Consider the following 23,337-nt stretch of genomic DNA (forward strand, 5'->3'; position numbering starts at 1 on the left):
AACAGCAATTAATCAAACAAGCTTGCATGCAAATTTACTGTCATTTTCAAAGGGGTGAGGAGTTTCTAGGTACTGAAGAGAAGATGAATGTTCTACTGGAAATTCATTAAAGTTTACAATTAAAGGCACAAGACTTGATCATGCCCTCAGATACCATGCAGACATGTATTTTGTGAATTCTACAACACACTGTTTGCAGAGGAACAACAGGTGATTTAACAATGCAAACAATCATGTCTCAGGGCATCATTCAGCCAAAACCTTATGGCAGTAAAAAGAGGAAATGCAGTAGCAATTAAAAATTTGCTTCACAAGTTCAAAAAGGCAAACTGTAATCCCTCTCTTCAAGGAAACACTGCATTCACATTTACGTATTTACTCATATTTAGCATTCACGGACTAAATACAAAAGTTAGGTATAAGAGCTCCTTAGAGTAATTTCCTCCAGATCCTCCACTCTCTCCCGCTAATGACCTGCACTTCCAGCTGTGAGCATCATTAACTCAGAAACTACACCACCTCATGCAACCAAAGCTTTGCTGTAGTCAAACTGGAAGACACTTTTACTAATGAAATGCTGGCTCCAGTGAAGTCAAAGGGAGTTTCATTCAATACTAACACCTGACTTTGAAGAAATCACAATCTCTGCTATGTCAGAAGACCAACAAACATCATATACACAGATGTCTCCAAATATTCTCTGTCTAATCTCCTATCATTCTCCCCAAACATCTCATATCTAATCAGCTTTCTTATTGCTTTGGGAACTGTATGTTATATACAAGGATTAAGCAACATAACAGAGAACCATGATGGAAGCTTAAATAGGCATTATTCTTTTGGGGAATATTCTACACAAATCAGAATTCCCAATGCAAGACTTCAACAGGATTTTGTTTGGCCAGTTTCCTCTCTATTGGGATTTTGTGGACTGAAATTCTTACTTCAGAAGGAAAAAGAATACTTCATACATCTTCTGAATGTAGCCAAATATTTAACTGAGCGTTCCCCTGGAAAATGCTCATGCTCCAGGTAGCACAAATATATCTGAGGTAGAGAGACAGTGCATACCTAATTGTCTCAGAAAGTAACTATTATAATTTTTCCAGCTTGGTTTATTTTTAGAACACTAAAGCTGCTAGGTAGGGAAGAATCTGCCCTTTTGTAAGACACAGAAGATTCTTGATATTCTTCAGCATCATTCCCAATAGCTTTACATGATACTTCAGTGCTCCATGCCTCCCAGCTACAGAGGTCATTGGCTCCTTTGGAACACTGTAAACTCTGTAGCTAATGAAACTTTGCTGCTTCTTAGAATAATCTAAGGAAAACATGGATTTGACCATTTCAGCTTAAATGGACTTCCTGAAACATGGATCTAGTTAAACTTTGAAAGGATTATCTTTATTTAGGTACACATAAATAAATGCACTCTAAAGCACTGTTCCAATGCAACACACCCAAATGGAAGACTAATAATACTAACCGCAACAATTGCTCATATGACTTGGCTTTTTGTGATCTTTTTTTCAGAATCCCTCTTATTTAGCCTTACCTCCAAAGAAGAAAAGTCTGTTGAGATTCACTGATGTGAATATCAATAAATTGTTAATAATTTCCTCAATTCCTATTACATTTCTTTCCCCTTCCCCTGCTGTCATAGTGTAACTTTTAATGTTGAATATCAAATTATATATATTTTTTAAATTTATTCCATTACTTATTCTATATCCCTATTGCTTTCTCTCATGACGTGGACTAAAATTATGCACCAAAATGGGCACCTTGCAGATAGCTCACCTGACCTCTCTCTGCTTAACCATCCTGCTGGCAAGTAATTTCCCCTCACCCACTCACTCACCTGCTACTTCTTATTGCAAATGAAAAGCTCTGCAAATGAGGGCAACGGACAATTGCTGTTGCCTGCCCAAAGCACACCAGTCATAACTGTGAACCAGCATAATGGTCCTTGGATCCTCAAATTACAAGAAAAGGCCCCTTTACCTTCACTTTCCTCCTGAAATTAGCCTGTGACCAAAAATCATCCCTACCCTACAGCACATGCCTGCTTCAGAAACAACTGTGCATTCTACCAGCATTCTACCTTTTTTTTTCTTGTGTTTTCCAAATACGCGGGCAAAAGGGGAAAGGTAGTAGGGGAAGCATCAAAGGATACCAAAACAGAATGTAAAACTGAACTGCTAGTTCAAATTACTAAAAATAATATCCTAAACTGTGGTTTGGGTTGCAAAGGAATTATTTCTGTAGTAAGATAAGAATCATGCAGCATTGTAACACCTAAGGATTCCTCGATTAAGGGTCCAAGATATGTAAGTCATTTTTTTCATTCACGTATGCTTCTGTTGTTTTTACACTTGCATTAATTACTTCAATAAGACCTGTTTGCTCATGTGTGCTGAGAATGCCTTAATGCTCTGTGAATTGCAGATAACAGAGTTGTACACCTTATTTTGTGCAGAAGTAGGGAAATTGTTTGAGATGAACATTACAAAAAAGTTAGCAAAAAAATGGCTTGTAACTACAGACATTTATCAGTTATTAGTCATAAGTCGAAACTGATAATGATGGGAAGTCAAGCAGTGCTTCTCATCTTTGTTTTCAATGACAAAAAACTCCTGCTCATTGCCAAACAGTGCCTCAAAATGGAGAAAGGTACTTAAACTTGCTTCAGATGAACAACTGGGTGCATGCCAATTTTTTACATGAACAGTCATAAGCATGTTCCTGCACAGCAGGATGTGATCAAACTATTCAAAGCTGTAAAACCAGGTCTGCTTGCCAGTTACGTTATTGCTTCAAGATCAGGGTATTACAGATGATACTTTGCCAGCCATGAAACCTTGGTTGAGTTATGTTTGTTTGTTTTTGTTAAACTGAAAACTCTACACCTTTAATATTTAAAACTCTGTATAGAACTGACTTCGCAATTAAAAATTGCCTACAGAAAGAAAATTAGGACTGAAAATGTAACACACACACAATCCCCTGAACTATAAGCCATCTCATCTCTTATTTAGCTTCTTTAAAATCACTTCCTTCAAGTGGTATCAATAAGAAAGGTCCCCTTTCTTCTCTAAATCGTAAGAAAAGTAATTGTAATGACTCACTCAAGTCCCCACCTCCAGCTGCAAACCTTGTAATCACATTAACATGCCTGTCCATAAGGTGTAATATGGTTAATAAGTGGTTGCTAGTGTGAGATATTGCACTGTATTGCCTCCTGCTGGAAACCACTTTCCTTAAAGTATTTTATAAAGATCACACAATGTGACTATGGCCATGTATAAGCTTTCCTAAATGTCTGTCACTAATCGGATTACTCAAGCAAGACAGACTTTGGAAGAAAGGCAGAACTGTAGTACAACCAACTGGACAGGTAAGGTTTTTTTTCTTGAACGGCTTTAAACAAATCCAAACAATAAAGACAAGAAACTTATGTTTTATATCTCATGATAGTCAGCATCTTTCTTCATTTTCTGCTCATAGAACAAGTCATAAAACAGACACAAACTTCCCAGTACAACACAGTATCTCTTCACTAACAAACATATCTTAGCAAATACAACCAAACAGTTGAGTGTGTTTTTTTAAGGGGGTAGGTACAGGAGAAGATGGATGTCAATGTTTAGCCACGCTTTAGTTGTTTGTTTTTTATTCACTCGAAAATACATACTAAAAGTAGTATCAAATATTTGAGTTTATACCATTTTATTTGTTTTCACACACACAAAAAGTAGTTTGCATATTTGCTCAGCAATCTAGTGAATGATCTAAGATTACATACGCATGTGCAGCTCAATACAGTGATAGCAGTGCCTCTATCTGCTTCCTAATAAGAAGCAACATTCACATTTGAAGTCTCAAAAAGGATGCACAGTTGCTGGGCTTTTGAGGCTCAGAAAGTGTTTTCATACACTTTCTAAGACATGAGCAATGCTTTTTATTTTTTTGAAGAATAAAAAAGTAAATATTCAAGTGAAATTCAAACAGAAGAACTAGCTAACCATTGTATGCATGCAATAGCAGTTCAGTAAAATGCAGCTTTATAGTATGGCTACCAGAAAAGACACTGCAAAACTACCAGTTTTTGCAAAACTACCAAAATATGAGTTGAAAGCAGTCTATACTTATTTGGTCATAAGAAATGCAGTTTATAGAATGCCCATTCTCTAGCAATGTAACACGTTCCTTACTTGAAAACAAAGCAATGTGTTTGAGTTGGATAGCTTTTCTGTTATTCTTTCGTACTGAGAAAAATCAGAAATTCTACAAGTAAAACTCCAACAGCTAGACGTTATTTATATTCATGGTGTTTAATTGTCAACTGCCAGTCTCCTGTGAAAAAAAAAACAACTGTTAAGAAGGATAATAGATCCAGTTGTATTAAACTTCTGTCCCAGCATTTATTATCAGATTGGCAGTCCTCTCTCACATGGAACCGGTTATGGTGATCACTCAGAAGACACTGTTGTCTCCAGCACTGCACAACAGCAATCAGGAACAGCACAACACAGTCTTCATACAACATGTCATGAAGTTTTTAGCTTCATCCATTGCCCACTGACCTCTGAATTTTAGAATTACTTTCTTCCAGAAGGTAGACACTGCATGCTAATGGCTTACTCTATTTCTGCTTTGCCTCAGTCTGTTCTCATCAGTCCCCCCTGCACCTCCACCCCCCATTTTGATGTCACCTCCACCAAAAAGAAAAGATTTTAACTTGCGTATGTTATGAATGCCTGAGGTGACCTCAGTTCTAACTTCTAATAATTTGCATTTGTTATGCTAAGCATATACATCCCCTGAATTATATCTAGTCCCTTTGTGGTCTAATGTAGGAATCCCTCTCCTATTGTTCTTGCTGTTAGCACTGTAATAACTACTGTTATTGCAATGTTAACAAAAGACTACTAATAATTCAAGTACCGTACGAATTCCCAAGGAATCATCAAGTAAGAAACACAGGTTGATATAATAGCTTCAATTCCAAGGACCTGTCTTCCAGATTCAATAGTTACAGCCACAAAAGGATCACTAATGTGGAAACACAACATATGAGCAACAGACTTTTATTAATAATAATTAGAAAACTATTATAAATTGCAATAAATAATAAATTACAGTGGTACAGCTAAATATCAAATACTTGAGTTGGGGGAGTGGTATTATTTCATTCATTTATTTTTTCAGCTGCACTACCTATTTAACATTACCTGTGCTTTTCACTGTTAGACCTAAAGATGGCTTTGCTAGCTGTGGTACTTGGCTCACTATTTTATAAAATAATTATCTTTAATAATTTCCAAGCAGAATACTTGGAAAAAAGGACTCATAAACACCTGTGGATTACTCCTTGAACAGGCAGCATAAAAACCAACTCAATTAAAATGTATATTATAACACCATAAAAGGACATTCTTCTGACATCCTTTATGAAATATTTACGGTCCAAGTATGCCTGAAAGTCCACTTCAATAAAGAACCAAAACCTGACAGAACAAAAATAAAACTATCAGCAGATCCTTCTCTTTTGCTGAAAGCTTTTCTCTAATGAGCTGCCCACTTTTCAAATGCCCTGTGCACAGAAGAAAGCCAATCATAATTAAAAAAACAAAGAGCAACAACTTTTGGCAGGATGGTTGGATGTGCCCCAGTAGCTATGCTGCTCATCATTGCTATAAAAGCAAAAGAAAGCACAGTGAAAAAGTAGAGTTCCAACATTAACATCCTTTGCAGTGCATATTGGATATAGACACAAAATATTTTAAGCACCAAGCAGATGAGGCTTTTGAGGTTACAGCAGGATAGAATGCAAAAACAATGGTGACTAAAAAAAAAAAAAAGTGAACATTATAGGGTGTGTAGAAAGGAATCTTTTAGCAGGAGACTTCGCAAATTAAATTCAATCAACATTATCAGTACCAGTCAAGACCACAAGCCTGATCTTAAATATAATGACAATTATTTAGATGTAGGCTAACTTAGGTTACTCATATTCAATGAATATCTAAATTTTCAATATTGAAATAAGAACTAGATTTATTTTTTATTTTTTATTTTTTGGTTAGGATAAATACATAAGGACTTCCATCCAGTCTAAAATACTGTGTTTTCCCAGGACGTATAACCTCCTACTTAGTCTGCTTCTCCCCACAGACTATTCCTATTGAGCTAAGTATAGTTTAAAAACCCAGGAAAGAAAAAACCTGCCATAACAACTCTCCCACAAGACAGGAAAAACAGGGAGACTCCAAGGTGAAGAGAATGAAGACAATATTTTTCTGTGAAAGTAGGAAAGTGCAGGGAATGGCTGATCTGAGCAAAAAAAAGGACATCATATTCTCTTAAGATACGTAGCAGAAGTGTAAGACATGGAGAGTCACAGACCACATGCTGGCTTTCAGCTTCTGAATGTAAAGAAACAAAGGGAGGAATCGCTTTGTTACATGTGGCACTTTTATCTTCCTTTAAGGTATATTTTTGCCACTTATAACCCTTTACAAATCCTTGAGTCCCAGTCACCCAGTGGGACTACCACTACAGCATACTGCAAAACAAAGCCCTTAATATTTTTATGGATTGGACAATAATACTGAAAACTTTTCTTTTTTTTTTTTTTTTTTTTTAAGGGTCATCTAGTGATCAGGTGCAAACAATACACAACCTTTCCTCTGAAATGGATTGACATCATTTCAGTGGGCACTCCTACCTTGAAGAAACAGTTGCTCGTTAATCATCTGTTTACCACAAGGGTGGTTTTTGAGATTTTCAGCAAAGAGAAGTTAGCAATAATTTTATTCCCCAAACTTAAATTTAGAAAAAAAAAAAAGAAGGAATTTGGTATTGAGTGTTTATACACTTGTAGAGACTTACTTGAGACAAAGCAGCATCCCGTTGTTCTATTACTGCAGTCATTTCCTCAGCTATTATTTTCTTTTTACGTTCTTTGGTCCTGTGTATTCGATTCAGAATTATAGCTCCGTTCTTCAGTATATCTATCCCTGTGTCTGCATTGTTTATTCTGTTCAGTAATTCCTGTAATGTCTACCAACAGCATTATATGTTAGTCAGACATGAAGTTTTAATATATTTTATTTAATATAGGGTTTTAATTAATAGGCACATGTGAATTGTAAATTGACTGAGTGAAGTTATTGAATTTTCATATTGCAGCAAAGATGTACATTATTAGTGTGTCAATTCTTCTTTTTCCCACATCTTAGTTCTTGAAACCCACTCAATTGAACTTAAGCCTCTAAGATATAAGACTGACATCAAGAAATCTCCTCAGAGAATGGCTTACCATGTCATTTTCTTCAGGGTTAATATTTTCTAGCCTAGAAAAAAGGGACACAGAAAGCCTGATCAGTAGCATTTCCTTAGTGCAGCAAAATGAGTTCGCTTTTTAAATCTTTAGAACCTCAAGTAATTTCATTCTACTAGTCTTTAGAGTCAACCATGACACTGAACATATTAAAGTGCCACCTGCTCGACTCCATCTTTCAATAATGCTCCATATCTTCAGCACTGACTTCAGACTGTTAAGTTATTAATGTTTACTGCTATATATGACTACAAGGATCAATTGTTCATATGTGCTTAGATGAAGAAAGTTCCCCAGTGATAGAAATGACTGATGCTCTTATTTTATTTATTTCTGGACTTACAACTTTTACCTGATGTTGTATTTTTGTTGTTTTTACTGCACCCCAAATGAAACAGGACAGGACTTTTGCAAAGATTGTTTTTTTTTTTTTTTTCTGTTTTTTTTTTGTTTTGTTTTGTTTTCATTTAAAAGTAATTCTTTTTCTACCTCTCTCTTCCAAAAGGAGTAAAACAAACAAACAAACAAACAAAAAACTAGTTGAAATTTCCTTAAAAATGTTTTGTTTTTACATCTTGCATAAAATAGTAAGTTAAGCCAATTCTCTGAAAGACCCTTATTTAAGTACAGAATAACCCGCTCCTGCACATTCTCCCCTTTTTATTTAACATAACATATATTGACCTGTCAAATATAATGATGATACAAGGAATTTAGTTATATGCATTTCAACATTGACTGTGCAAAAGCAATGAGTGAAAGCACAGTGACCTAATAAATGAGATGCTATATATTTTACTTCACTTAAGCTTAGTTATATGCACAGCATATCATTTACAACATTTATGTGTATTTTATAATGGACGAGACCTCATTTCTGGAAAAACAAGTACATTACAATTACATCACCACTCCATTGCTACTTACTTAATGGTGACTTTTATTAAAAATAGGTTTATTACTAGTGTTCACTATTTAAAAAGACAGATATGAGCCACTAAACATCTGCTAAACAGCAACACACACTTCAGTAGTGCTGTGACAGGTGCTGCTATAAGGCCAAGATTTTAGCTAGCAAACATCGCAGAGCACTTGACAGCACACCATCACCTTTTACCTTAAAGCATTAGTTTTACTAGATAACAGTAAACAAAGTAAATTGACCATACAGAAATTAATTCTTTAAATCAAAAAGATACAAGTCAGAATGTACTACTGTTGTGCAATAGCTGGTATATTATGTGGAGTTTACAAACAATTACTTCAACACATACAGTCAGCAACCAAACAAAACAAACAAAAAAAAACACAAAAAGCTAACTTTGCAGCATTACAGTTGTATTTGTAAAGTAATATAAACCATAAAACAACAAAGATGTAAGTCTAAATTCTCAGAACTGGCTCCTTGAGTTTGCTCCTTGTAGAGTTCCTACTCTAGGTTTTTACATTGCTCCAAGTTCCACTTCATGAGGGACTTAAAAATGGATCTTCATCTAGTTTGTATTCACAATGAAAGGAACAGTGTTTGCCAAAGTAAATTGGCAGGACTGATCTGGCATCTCCAGAGGACTTCTACCCTGCTAAAAGTATGGGTCAACAAATCACCCAGCTGACCATCAGGCTGGGTAAGCAGGACACCTTAAACAGGAAATGGGGGTGGGAAAAAGAACATGAACTTCTACCATAAGTGTAGCTTTTCAGCATACTGCTGTCACAAGGGATCTGTTTTCCTATGGTGACAATATTTATTAAAAAGCAGCAACCAAAGCTGAGTATTTGCCTTGGTGCCTCTCATGATTTGCCCTTAGATGTCTCACTTAGATGTCTCACAACTTTAAACAGCAGTAACCAAGGGTTCCTTCCCCCCCATTTCTGCACACATTACACTAACATATCCCCTAGAGCTAACAAAACGAAAAGAATTTCAGTTGCTACAGTTAAATAATGACAATAGAATTGCTCTAGCAGCTAATTTAAAGAAAGCATTAAAGCGTTTGATAAAGGTTGGTAGTCTGTTCAGTATTGCCCTCTTGTAGAAATCTCTGATTGGAACAAGTCCAAAGCAGATGGAGGGAGTGACTCGTGACCTAAAACTCGATGCTTGTGGCACAAGTAGTCTACAAACTTTGCAAAAAAAATACTCTATGTGCTCCACCTTTACGACAGAAAGCTTGACGTTTTGAACAACCAGCATCAGGAAGAATATATGAAGGGTGGTAGTTGGAAAAGATCCAAGATTCTAGAAGAAATCCCCAAATTAAACAAAATAAACCAAGTCCCTCATGGCTCATCCCATCATCACTGCTCCTTCCCAAGGATTAGTGGAGAGTCAAGGTGAACTTGCTCCCCCCAATTTCCATTCAGCCAAAGTATTAAACTATTTAGAATAAGGAGGCTAAGAAAAGTAATTTCCTTGTGGGGTTGGCTCTGATTCTGAGAAGGCAGTGTGTAAAAATGAGGCTTAGTTAAGATAAATAGTGAGATAACCTTTACTGATAAATTAGGGGTGAGGTTTCAGAATCACTCTACTCTTGTGAATACTGCAGAGGGCAGCTGAGCCCTAAGCACCTCAATTTGAATCTTCTTAGCACAATCCTGGCTTGCTCCTCCCATTGCAACATGTCAGACATCCATGTAGGAGTAGAAAAGTATGCTTGTCACCTCAGGTGAAGTGTTACCACAGTTAGTAATGATGCTTAATGTTCCGAAAAACCTGAGTGCTGGGGCCAGGCCAGTGGTCCAGCAGGATCTTGGCTCCCCTCAGCAATTTCCTGCTTGCAAGTTGTACAGCTACATTAATTAGCATCCTCTAAGCTTAGCACATGTAAACCAGAAGAAAAGCAGCTGAGCTTGGTGGAGGTAATCCTGTCTTCTTGATTCTGTAATCCCCAAAGATTTCAAAAATAACAAAGAATTTTATTCAAAGAAAAAGAATGCAAAACCTCCAAACCAGTAATCACAACAAGCACTGTTTCTCTGTATTACAGCAACACTCCTTTTGGAAGAAACACGGTGTTATCAAGAAGGTGCTGTCACAGAGATGACTGATATGGAAGAAAAAAGAGCTGTGGTCAACTTGACAGTGGTCAGGTTGTGGAAATGGCTGCAGCCACCATGGACTGAGGTAGTACTGAGTAAATTAGTGGAACAGAGCAAGGCAACTTTAAGTATCTTATACTGTCTGATATGGTTTAAGACATTCCAATCAAACTAGTTTGGCTTAATAGGTAACAAGGTCAGAAAAGAGACAAATATTAAGACAGCTGATGCAGGGAACATGACTTCTATTGGACATAAAGAATGATTTTCTATCCCCTTCAGGTAATTATATATTAAGCAATTAATGCCCAATAATTCGTTACCATTAAGTGCTTGCAGCACAGATGATTAACATACTTTAATCTGGGAACAAATACAGCACTTGGGATCTCTGCCTTTGTGGCTTCTGTCAATTAAGATTTTTCGTCTCTATCACTCTGATGTCCAACACTAAAAGCTACTAATAAAAATAAAAGCATGTAACATTTTTCAGAAACATCTTTGTGCCCTTAGGGATTCAGAAGCCTATTTGGAATCTCCTTAAGGAATTTGGTAATGCTCTCAGTGACAGGTCACAATGTACTCAGGATGTGAAAGACTTGGGTTATGGTTGTTCCCAATGAGTTGCCAGTGCCACAGTCAGTATCAGGAGGGCAGAATGGGAGATCCTGCAAAATACTGAAACTCTAGTTCTATCATATACAAGCAACTTGGCAAGCATAATTCTGAATTAGACTGGTTTTGTCCCCATTTTGTTGCCTCCATCAGTTCTCCTATCTTGTTTGCCCTTCTCTCTTATATTTCTTTTGCTTTCACATTTTCAGCTAGCTGAAAAACACAATTAAAATAACAGCAGTCTTATTGGATTTATAGAAGAAATGACAAAGGGCTGAAGTGGAAGTAAAAGATGAGTTACAAAGGCCATAAAGAAGAAACAATAATAATTATAAAAAAAAAAGACAAGGAAGCTGAGGAGAAAAAGCAGATCAGCAACAGAGAAAAGACAAGACATGAGTATAATGCAAAAAAGGAGAGTGAAAATTTGAAATGGAGAACCACCAAAACAGATTCCACAGATGAAACAGAAAAAAGGCAAGAAAGCATATAATTTCAAGGATCAGACGTCAGTAACAATTTCTGAAGGCCTTATTCCCCTCCAGCTTGACCTTGAACCCTCTTCAGTTTTAAGGCCGTAGGCCATTTTAGCCTACACAGAATATAAAGAGAGCAAGAATTGTTGTGGTGGAGAAATTTTAGGGAACAGACAAATATTCAAAAGGGTACATGTGGATAAGGTCACGTACATTAAGTTCCATGAACTTATTCATATATTCCATGAGAAGTGGTACTAACTTGTTTGTAGCTACTCATTTTCCTATTTATTTTTTTCTTAATTTCTCTTGACAGAAAAATAGGGGAAATTTCTCAGCCATTCTAGACTGTGGGGGGTATTGGATGATAGCCAAAATGATCACAACTTGGATGGAGAAGGATTACACAAAAGCAAACTATAGCTTCAAAGCTATGTATATCCCAAAGAGAGAAAAGAAACTGTTCTTATCTTCTTCTCCTGACTCGAGCATTGTCTTTAACAAGAGATTGCCTATTTCTTTTGGGTTAACATGGTACTATGTAAATTTCTAGAAAGTATTAGTTATCCCTTTCTTCCCTTACAAACTGCTCCTACACTAAAGATATGGAGGAAAACATATTTTTACTACATCACCCACATAATTAGTAGAAATTCTGCTGAAAGAAATGTCTACTGGGCTTAAAGGCTTGATTGATTTCCTATACATTGCAACTTCTGACTGACATTTTGGTACTCCATGTCAAAAGATCCTTGTAAAATGTCACATTCCTCTTATTTATCTCTGAATAAATCAATACCAAAGCTTTTGATTATATTTTTAATTTTTGTAATCAAAATTATTCACCTTGCACTCAGTCTCCAGTGAAAAATACGGTCTCAAAAGATGGCTAAAAAATTAACCAATAGCACAGTAAGACTAGCACTAGCCTGGTATTTCATCATAGACAAGTTTGTACTAAGATTTTCAACAAAATTTCTGTCAAGCAGTTTATGACCATCACAGACTAACACAACAATCTTTTTGCACAGGGCAGTAAATGCAAACTTACTCTTTCAGAGATTCTTCTAACCGCTGGACTCGTAAAAATGCTTCATCTCTCTCTTCATTGGCTAATCTAAGCCTTGCCATGACGGCCTCATCACGTTCTCGTTGAGCAGAATAAACTTCTTCCACGAGAGCTGCAAACGTAACCAGTGTGTTTTACAAACAAGCTTTACAGGGCAAGACACTATTATGCACATATGCACATTTACATGGGCCTTTGCCAGCATCTGCTAAAATCAACATTTTTCCACTGACCTCAGATTACTTTGCATAAGGTCTGTATTACTCTTCAGACACAACACTAAATAGCTATAGACTGCTAAAATGAATACTTTTTTTAAATTGACCTCTTTATAATCAAACAGGGTAAGGAAGTGATTTGCTTTGCTTCATGGAATACTTGCATCATAGAAAAATGCATTTTAAATCTCCAAATCATAAGAGACAATAGTAGGTTTCTTCTTCTACATCACACAGAGTTAAGAGTAATGACCCATTGAAAATACTTCCATCATCACACTGCTTCCTATCAGGGTGGCATGCTGACATAAATACTACAAATTTTAATATTTTCCCAGGATGTCTATCTCTGGTATCACAAAAATGGCAGTGCTGGCATGTCTCCTTCCCTGCCAAGCCTTTGCTTTATTGTGTAATATACTGTTATATTATCTGTTACAGCATACATGGACCTTGGAGCATTAGGTGCCAATAAACTAAGATTTACTGTCTATCCTTGGGAGCAAACTAACACCTTCAAGTCATTCCTCATCCCGAGCTTATGCTTTCTTCCTGCCTCTCCCCTGTCAATATGTCTAACACCATTTCTGGCACACTGCCAGAATCCTTACCTCGACCCTGCCTCCACTAAAATCTTTATTCATACTTTCATCATTTCCCTCTGCAATACTGCAAATCTCCTCGCAGTCATCATAAAACCCTGCAGTCTGAATGTCTAGGGACTTTCAGGATACCATAGAAAGGCTGTTGTCACTTCAAGACAGAGGACTATATCCTCACTGATTGTCATGGGAACTTCCAACAAAATAAGCTATGAGAAAGGTCTGCAGGTCACAGAGTTCTGAATGCACATGAGAATGCCATGCTGGTGTTCAGCCACAGCCTCCTAACACCATACTACACTCTTTCTAATTTTGGCAATTTTTACTCCCCTTCTCAAGTCTCTTCTTTATTAAGCCACTGCTGTTGGACCTCCTTACTCTCTTAAGAACTCTTTGCTCCTACTGAACCACTGCTAATGTCATTGAGATCTCAAAGAAAAGCTTCCTTTTCACATCAGCCTAGAGCTTTTATCCCCTTCATTCTTACCTCAGCTGACGTCAACTTTGTTGCCATTATAGGTTAGTTTTTCTACTGTTACTTCATGTTTCTACATTATTGTATAAAAACTTCACACCATATAATATAAAACACTTTCTAATTCTTCACAAAATGGAACAGCAGATTTTGGTAGCAGCTGTATCATTGGCACAGCTTTACCAGATACACTTTATCTGTACCAAGGGAAAAACCCAACAACCAACAACCAACTGAAATACAAGAAGCTCAGATAACCAGGGAAGTAAGATGGGTGAGAAGATGCTCAGAAAAAGCATGTGGAAAGATGAATTAGGAAGATGCTCAAGGTAGGAAAGCAATCCTCTTGTCCCCAGGCTGGGGAAAAGTGTGTTACTGAGGGGTAAAGAAATGTTTATTGAAGCTCTAGCAAAAGAACAAAACATTGCACAATAACAGTAGATGGGACAAAAGAATATAAAGAAAGGCTAAATGTTACTTCTGGGGGTGAAGTTCCTCGTCTCACAAAAATCTGTAGAAGAGCTGCAAACCTAGTGATCAGGCCTGAGGTTTAACAAATTGCATCCTTACTCCTCCAGCCCAGCCCCTGCCCTCCCCAAAAGAAATCAGGATCAGAAGTGCATAGCTTGAAATGTCCACACAATTTACCAAATACTGACCTAACTCTATCTGAGCATTTTCTTGTTCCACAAGAACAACATAACTTTTTTTTTTTTTTTTTTTTTTTTTTTTTTTTTTTTTAAGATCTATTTGCCCCATCTGCAACAAGAAAGCTTTGCTTGATGTGGAAGGGAAAAAATAAAGCATGAGTAAAGCAGGTACAAAGCTGCCTGCGCACACCTTGGTAGGCAGGAATAAGTACACAGCACTTGCAGAAGAGGAGTCCAATGTCTGAAAAGGTAGGTGACTTGGCAAGAAGAAACTGTATGGGGTGGGCAATGCATTTCAGCTCATCAGACTTCCACTCAGGCTGCTGAGGTCTGTGATGGCAGACAATCTTGTACCTCTGCACTGAGTGCCTGCGTAAACTACACTGCAACCACTAGGTCCTGGCTGGATCTGGAATACACAAGCAGTTTTTTAATGTGTGGTAATTATTACCTATCTGTACTTTACAGTACTCTTTTACTATATTTTTTTCCAGTAAATTATGTCAGTTTATCTAGTATGATGCCAGAGACACTGCACAGAGAACCCCTTCCATAAAGCTGCAAGTGAAAACATTATAAAATTTTCATCATGAAAACAATTGCTGCAATGAGTAGAAAGCTGTCTAAAATAACTGCAGATTTTGTACTTATTACTGTTCTGGAGTTAATTAATTTCCACATTAATTAACTTCCATCTGGTCTCTTTAAGTGTACTCCTTCTATCAGATCTTATTTTTTCCCCATCTCAGCATGGAAAATTGCCATTTGCTGAATGTTAAAATGGATCTTGAGCATGTGAGTACACTAGAATGTCTGTGTTTTGGTTTATCTATTTCCCTCTCTGACGAGTAATAACCAGTGGCAATAATGAATATATAGGCCTTAAAAAAAATAAAAAAATTATTGCTTATTTGTCTTGAAACCAAAGAAACGTATATATAGCAATATGAAAACACTCAGAGAAAGAGATTTTGCAGGTGACGTAAGCATCCCGCTTATCTGAGATCTCACCATTCCTGATAGCAGCCAAGAGGCTGATTGCCTTGAACAGTGAACCCCACCTAAAAGGTTTATTACAAAATACTGTTTTTTAACTAGTAGCTGTGGAGAACTGACTTAACTTTTCCAATTTAAAAGAAAAAAAAAAATGAAAAGAAAAAGATACTTAGGACAGTGGCATTTTAATACCATGTAGCAATACTGACACCGACAACAAGAAATGACAAAAAATAGAGTTAAAAATAATAAAGTCCTCATCTAACTCATTTCAACAGGCTACAAAACCTCACATTCCTTTACCAGCCACAGCTTCTGCTGAATTTAGGTTAGACATTTCTGTTATCCAATGCTTATATACTTCTATACTACAATACACTTCTTATGGTATTTAATATTTTTACAAATTTATTTTTTAAAGTATAATAGATACACACTTTCAGGTATTCATTAGTATGATGTTGTTAACAATATGTTCAACATTAAGATTGAGCTAATGGATGAGTCACAGTCAAAAGTCCAGTTCAATTCCTGAAAGCTGCTTAGCAGATAGACCTCCATGCAGACTGCTATGCTTTCAATTACAACTTAAAGACTACCTAAAAATGAATAGAAATAGTATCAGAATTTAGCCCTAGGTTAAAGAACTATGTGGATTATTTCTTTGAAAATTGGGCAAAGAGCTTGGAGCATGGGATAAGGAACGTTTCTGTGCATCTCCAAACAAGGATTCAGCATTATCTTAGCCTTTGTGACCCTGAGGAAACTGTGCTATGCCATGCTGTTCATGTTCAGAAGTCATCTAAATCATAAGATTCATGAGATTCTTCAAATAAGCCACTGAAACACATACATCTCTGGGTTTCAATACAGCAGCAAAACAAAACATTTGATGTCAAATTTAGGAAAGTATGTGGAGTGTAAGGTGTCCATAAAAACATAAAAATCCTCCATATGAAAAACTGTAAAAAAATTATCCAGATTATTATCCCAATGCTTCTTAAAAATGCCAAGCAAAAAATACTTGAGAGTAACGAGTCAGGTTCCTAAGTCCCATTCAAGACATGTCATATTCAGCAAACCACTAGCCCCATATTGGAATGCTCACTTGATGTCTGATCCAATGAAAAAGTAATCCAGCTACTTAGTCACCAACTGCTCTGGTCGACACCATGAGGTTTTTCTTGGAGACCTTCCAATGGTGCACCAACCAACCCTATCCTGTTTATCTTGAGGCCTGACCAACAAGAAACACAAATTCTTATAGTACTCATGTTTCAAGCATGAAAATGACATACAAAATGAACTATGAATGGTCAAGTATTAAGCTAAAATGAATTGCGTTATTTACTAATTCATATACATATAATGATATTCAAGAATTAAAATATTCAATTTCCAAAGTGAAAAATTAAGAAAAAAGAATTATTTCCAATATATATAAATAATGCAATATATACAAATGTGACAGTACTATTTAGTTGCATAAACTTTATTTGCTTTGGAATAATTTAATAACATCTTTCGCCTTGTAACTAAAACCTCTGCATACTCTACAAGAGCTCTTTATTTTAAAAGAATCATCATGCTAAACTCATCAATTCTAAAACATTTTTAGTTTTTAGTAAAGAAAACAATTGTAAACAGAGAGCTTTTGTAAGGTAGATAGCTATTACAAAGTTCACTTAGAAAATCAATATAGCATTTTAGCTGGAATTTGCTCATTAAACACCCACAGCTCTAATGCAAATTATGATGGAATGAATAAAGCAAATACATATGCTTCTTTCTTTTTATTAAATGTAAAATCTACTGTTAATTGCATCTGGTATGTCATATAAACTTTTCTCCTTAACTATTAAATGGAAGCTTTTACAAAAGTCATTAGAGATTCTCTTTCTTTGACTTGTATAAATTTCAATATTTGTTCAGTAAAGGTTCACAGCAGTTAAATTACATTAACAAATATTATTAGCTACTATGTAAGCCAACTAAGTAAAATACTTATATTGCAGGTAAAACAAATCAATGGGTGTTTACAATAATATTTGGATATGTCCATTTTTAAACAAGCTTATCAAATATCATGTAATTCTTAGTCAAATGAGAGAGACTCAAAGTAGATTTTTTCTTCCCAAATACTCAAATTTGTTTAGTAAGCTAATTGTTTTCTAATATGGGCAAAAGTAAATATGAAGAAGATGAACCATACCGAGTATGAGTTTACTGAGTCAAAGCAGTGTACATATTTTCTTAGTTGAACCTGATTCTTTTGGCAAACTTGTCTTCTACACTTTTAAAACTACCTTTAAAATACAGTAGTAGTGAGAAGGCGTGTTGGAAACCATTCTAGTTTAAACAGTGGTTCACAATGTTCCTAACAACAAAACTTTGGGAGAAGGGAGGGAAGCACAGTTCCTAGGAAAAAAAACTGCTGATTTCCTAAGGTCATCTGTGCTAATGATAATAAAAGAAAAAAAAAATAAAATAGAAAAGGAGAGTCAAGAAAGAAGAACTTGTTAGGATTTACAACATCTACATCAGCAGAAATCACTTAAGAGTACTCATTAAAACATTTATAAACAAGAACACAGGGAAGACCTTATAAGTAGAAGATGACAGCATTACACACACCACTATCTCAGAAGATATGATAAATATTACAATACTATAATAATTGCATTTTTGGATAATTCAGTCTTACAGATGAAGCAACAATATTCTGGACTTTGTTTGAAATCACCTGATGCAATGCAATTATTATTTTTGCTTTGAATACATGATAACAAAGTGATCCAAGAAATACTACAAATAAAACTCTAATTGCTTTTGTAATTAACATTAGTTACAGTAATCATCTACTTCCAAGAAGACATGGTAAGCATGTTTTTCTATTAGTAACAATGTATTATTGCAGAATGTCAAAGTTTTGCAGTTTAAGATTTAGTATTCAAGGACAATGGTTCCTGAAAAATAAGTGACTTGGGATTTTCTATAGCATTGGTTCTGGCACAATCAAAGTAATTTTAATAGTTACTCCCACTGTGACAGCAACAAGAAATACAAATGAGATGGTATGTTTTTATATTAAAAAAAAAAAAAAAAAGGCACAGGGCATATTCACATCTTCAGTATTCAGGAATTGCCTGAAAGAGTCATAACTAATTACTCCAAACTTTTTTTTTCCTATGATTCAACTTCTGTGTCATACAGGCATACAGCTCTAACATGGGAGCAAAGGTTGAATACATGAGAAAACTAAGCAAAGAATATTTTGTTTTCTACCTTTTGGAGATTCACGTTATTCTAAAGGAAAAGCACAAACATGAAACAACTTGCTTGTCCAAGTAATACTTAGAATTCAAGATTCCTGTAACATGCTTCTTGTTTATTATGTTGTGTCGCTTCTATGAAAAAAACAAAACAAAACTGTCAGCTGAAATTTATCCTGCAGAGAGGTTTAATTAAAGCTTTTTAGGGATTTTTGTTGTTGTGTTTTCTCTTTGGATTTCTGAAGAGCAGATAGATGGTGTAAGGAATTAGGGAAGTATAAGGGGAAAAGAGGTACAATGAGGATCTGACTTTTCCTTTTCATCAGCCCCCCCATTACTGGGTCTCTGTCTGTCACAAAAGGACCTGGAAACTATCCTTGCTATTTCCAGAGGGGTAAATGTTATTATGTTTTATTTAACCATATAGATATACACTTGATCTCCTTACACAATAACAAACATCCATGCATTTGTAATTCAGTCATATTAGAAATCAAAATTCTGTGAGACTCTTTTTCTACTAGATTTAATGACTCTATGCTCACAATTCTTAAATAAGTAATCAATCATAGCCAAATGAACTGAAAAACAGATTTACTGCATTGCTATGAAAGCCTTTAAAATGTGTCACTAATTGGTCTCTGCGCATACATGTTGCAAAATGCAGATAATCCCTCGAAATGTTCAAAGCCTAAGGCCCTTATGCAGTTCTCATTCAGGTTAATGGCAAACTACCATGAGCTCCAGGGCTGACTGTTGACTTAAAAATAGTGCTGAAATGTTCTATTATGAAACAGACAACTTAAGTTGCTAGCTGTTTTCTTTGAAAACTACCATTCATTTACTTTCAGTTATGACCTATAACTGAAAAATAAAAGCAAAATAATGATAAGAAGATCACAGGAAAACTGCTTAAGAGTTTTCACTGGTCTATACCAGGAATTATAGACTACAAGTCATTTACACCTAAATGTGACTTTATAGATAAAGCAATCTGAACAAACACTGATAGAACACACTGACTTCTTTATTGCTTTGTGTTTGTTGTATGTATTTAGTGCACAGCATTCATCTGCTCCTACATTTCCAATGCTATAAACACAGTGTTCTTAATAAAAGGCTAAGGTTGCTTTGTGGTAACTCTGTATAGGGTATTCTTTGTGTACTCAGATTCCAATTCAATTAAAAAAAAATAAAGTGGGAAAAGAATAGGAGAGAGTATTATACACAGACCCCAAGGCAGTTCTTGTGAAAGCCAATCCTTGTATGATACTTAAGCCTCTGTTTCTAGTACACTAAACAAAGCTGACTTCAAAAATCAAACAATAATGCTGTTAAACTTTTTTTCAGTGAATAATTGCTGATGCCTGAATATTTACTTTAGGGGGGAAAGATATAAATGTTGCATTAAAGTTTGCAAGTTAAAATTTGACAGGTTAAAGAAAAGTTTCTGTAATGCCCCAAGTAGAATATTTGCAGAACTTATATTCTTGAGTAAAACCCAAGCCTTTATGTTCATCTAGCACCATATACTGGGGAAGAGAGAAGGACCAGACTAATATAATTTGCAGAAATTACTAGCTTGCTTTTATGTAAAAACTCTACCCCATAAATAACTTAACAATTTACATTTTAACCTATTACAGCTAATCTTATATTGTCAAATTTCTGCATGCAACTTTTTTGACAGTTGATGATTCTAACAACCTGAAGGTAAAACTAAATTGTTTCAAATTAAACAGTCAAAAAATAAGATGTTCTCACAATGCCCCCACCTTTTTCATTTTTTTTTTTCATTTTTTTTCTGTTCTTTTGATGGATTGTCTACGTTCCTGTACAGAGGATTCAAGTCATACAGCTATTCTCAAAATTCTGTTATTTACCAGGAAATATTTTGAAAAAAAATATTCAGGAAGTAGTTTTGCATAAGGAAGCATTAACTGGGAAAAAAACAAAGCTCATAATTATATGGACTACATAACAAAATGAATTATGCACTAAAAATAAGTTAGGGAAATATATGCATTACCTACTTAAACTGTAAAATGTTATTCATATTTAGGCTTATAAACACGAGGGTTGGGAACTATTGAGTTCTTTTGGCTAAAACCCAATATTGGCCTTATTTCAGTTTAATTGGAAGAGGATCTTGAATTCATCTTCTCCATGAGATATCAGGAACCTGGATTTCTGTTTGTACCAAAGGTTAATAAGAAATGTGTCTGCAAAAGTCAAACAGCATTAAATACCAAAAACTGATTATTATTCTGCAGGAGTTGTTCTGTCATTCATAATCTCTCCATGCTCCAACCTTCCACAGCTAATCTTTAATGGATGACATGCAAGAAAGAAAAATAACATCTAAAAAGGAACTCTAAAGTGAGCTTTGAAGAAATGGAAAATACATCTGTGCTGGAAGTTATTGCCACCCAAAGTTTATTACTGGCAAGATTACTTACTTCCTCTTACTTTATGGGATATTAAATCAAACTTTAAGCTAATAGCCACTTGGATATTTGTTTTCATTTTTGCTATTAAAACCATTGCATATGCATTATTTTTCAAGTTAATTCAGGAAATGCTAAATAACGCTCATGAATAATTTCCACACTATATACAAGAATTCCATAATACCAAAAATGTCAATTCTCCACATTTTAGTACAAACTGACCTGACAACAAGAACTTAATTACTGGTATATTGCTGTAGTTTCCATGAGTTTGGAAGGTATATAACAGATACAACTGCATTAGAAGTATTACTTTACTACCTTCTTTTTTTTTTTTTTTTTTTTCCATGCTGTATTTTCTGTCATTTCCCTGGCATTTCAGAAAGTATATGCTGAATGTTGATACATTTTTCGAGCATTAAAGGTGGTGTGCAGCACCTAATATACTTAGCAGACTGGAGACAATCCAATTCTGCCTGCTGAGTTGACTCTGATTTGAAAAGTATTCAATTTTGATAACATTACCATCAGATATTGTTAAAAAAAAAAAAAAAAAAAAAAGCAAATAAAGAAAGAAGCAAACAAAATAGCCCCTGTTACAGAAATTCTTGCCCTAACAGAATTATTGCCCTAACAGAAATTCTGTAACAGATATAATCAGAAATATTTCTGATTATATTTTCCTTCAAAATTATTCTTAATCCCAATATAAAGCAGTGTGATAGCAACACAAAGACCCCAAAAGACAAAGCTCTGCTGTCAACTACGGTATATCTTGTTACAGTAATGGTGGAGGTAACTGTCAGAAGTTCAGGGCTTTGACATTTTTCTAAGTCTAGAGAGGGTACACCATTATGCTCTACCACTGTCACTTACACACAGCAAGCTCTTTACTCTAAAAATTCCAATATACACTGTGTATAATTCTTGTTAGGCTAAAACAAAGTCATTTATTATGTCTGTTGAAAGTAAGATCTGTTCTCTCTGCTGGCTCTCTCTTTTAAAGTAAAGACTTGATTCCTTTGCACCTCCATCCTTAAATTCCAGACTGTCCTCAGAGGAAGTGTGCTCCTTCTTCCTTTCCCCTCCCAAAGAGGGCACTCATTCCCTTTTCTGTTCAACATATGAAAATTCTGCAGTCCTGTTCTTCACATCCAATTCACATTTGATGTTCCTCTTTCTTTTTCCTGTGCATTATCCTAGGCTCAGTTCTTCTGTGAAGTGCTTTCCCCTTGATATTTCCTGTGTATCCTTCTCTCTTTTTATTCTTTCATAGTGAAACTAATTGTAGTTTCTGACATTGCCTTATATGAGAGGAAACCTAACAGAAGTGCACAAACAGTAGTAACTTGTGGCAACTAAGACCACCAGAAACAATAGTATCTAACAGTTAAGAAACTGCAATCAGAACTGTGAATTTCCTCATGAACTGTGAACTCCAGGATAGAAAAAATAAAAATAAAAATCTTCTGAAAATAAACTATTTATTGCACATAGTAAGCATTCTCTTCTACCTTTACTTTTATTTTTATTTATTTATTTTTTTTTTAATTCTCTCACAACGCTTTCACAAATTTACACTTTTCCTCTTCACATGTTTCTCTGAAGAAAGTAAAAAGCACAAAATGTCAAGCTCTGGGTTATTTGTTTCTGAGGAGTTCTGCAGTTTAATTTTAAAATGGCCTTTGTCTTCAGCTTTTCTGTTCTTGCCACAGGGCTTGCTTAGGTAAAACCCATCAATTAGAGGGTTCCATTTAAAAATAGAATTGTAATATTCCTCAAAGTAGATAACATTTTATGGTGTACCTTTCTGATGTTTTTTACAATATAATTTTGTGGAGTCATTTTCTTATCATAAAGTCAGTACAAAGTAATAATAAAAATGCAAACACCCATATTTACAGGCTTCACTCTACCATGTGTTATACACTGCAGTAATTAAACATTAACTAGTAACATGAAATCACAGCAGCATGTGTTCTCCTTTCCTCAAAGGACTTAATACATGAGGAAAAAGTTTCTCCTGAAACATGCTGAGTCTTCTTTATTAGGTTATGTCTGTGCATAACAATCCTCCCCAAGGCTTTTTGTGAGAGACACACATAGATCTCCAAATTCTTTTTGGTTCAC

At 35.3% G+C, this 23,337-nt stretch overlaps 1 protein-coding gene across 3 annotated transcripts in view; it reads right to left on the reverse strand.

Moving 5' to 3' along the window:
• MIPOL1 (mirror-image polydactyly 1) overlaps positions 1-23,337 on the reverse strand; it is a 205,431-nt gene that overhangs the window by 123,173 nt on the left and 58,921 nt on the right. For all 3 annotated transcript variants that reach the window (XM_084521480.1, XM_084521481.1, XM_084521482.1), the window contains 3 exons: positions 12,527-12,656; positions 7,325-7,358; positions 6,895-7,065 (listed from right to left, as the gene is read on the reverse strand). In XM_084521480.1, the coding sequence (XP_084377606.1) occupies positions 6,895-7,065; positions 7,325-7,358; positions 12,527-12,656 (335 nt within the window). The remainder of the gene's footprint in view (positions 1-6,894; positions 7,066-7,324; positions 7,359-12,526; positions 12,657-23,337) is intronic.

Source organism: Aythya ferina, assembly GCF_964211825.1.
Source record: "Aythya ferina genome assembly, chromosome: 5".
Classification (NCBI taxonomy): Eukaryota; Metazoa; Chordata; class Aves; order Anseriformes; family Anatidae; genus Aythya; species Aythya ferina.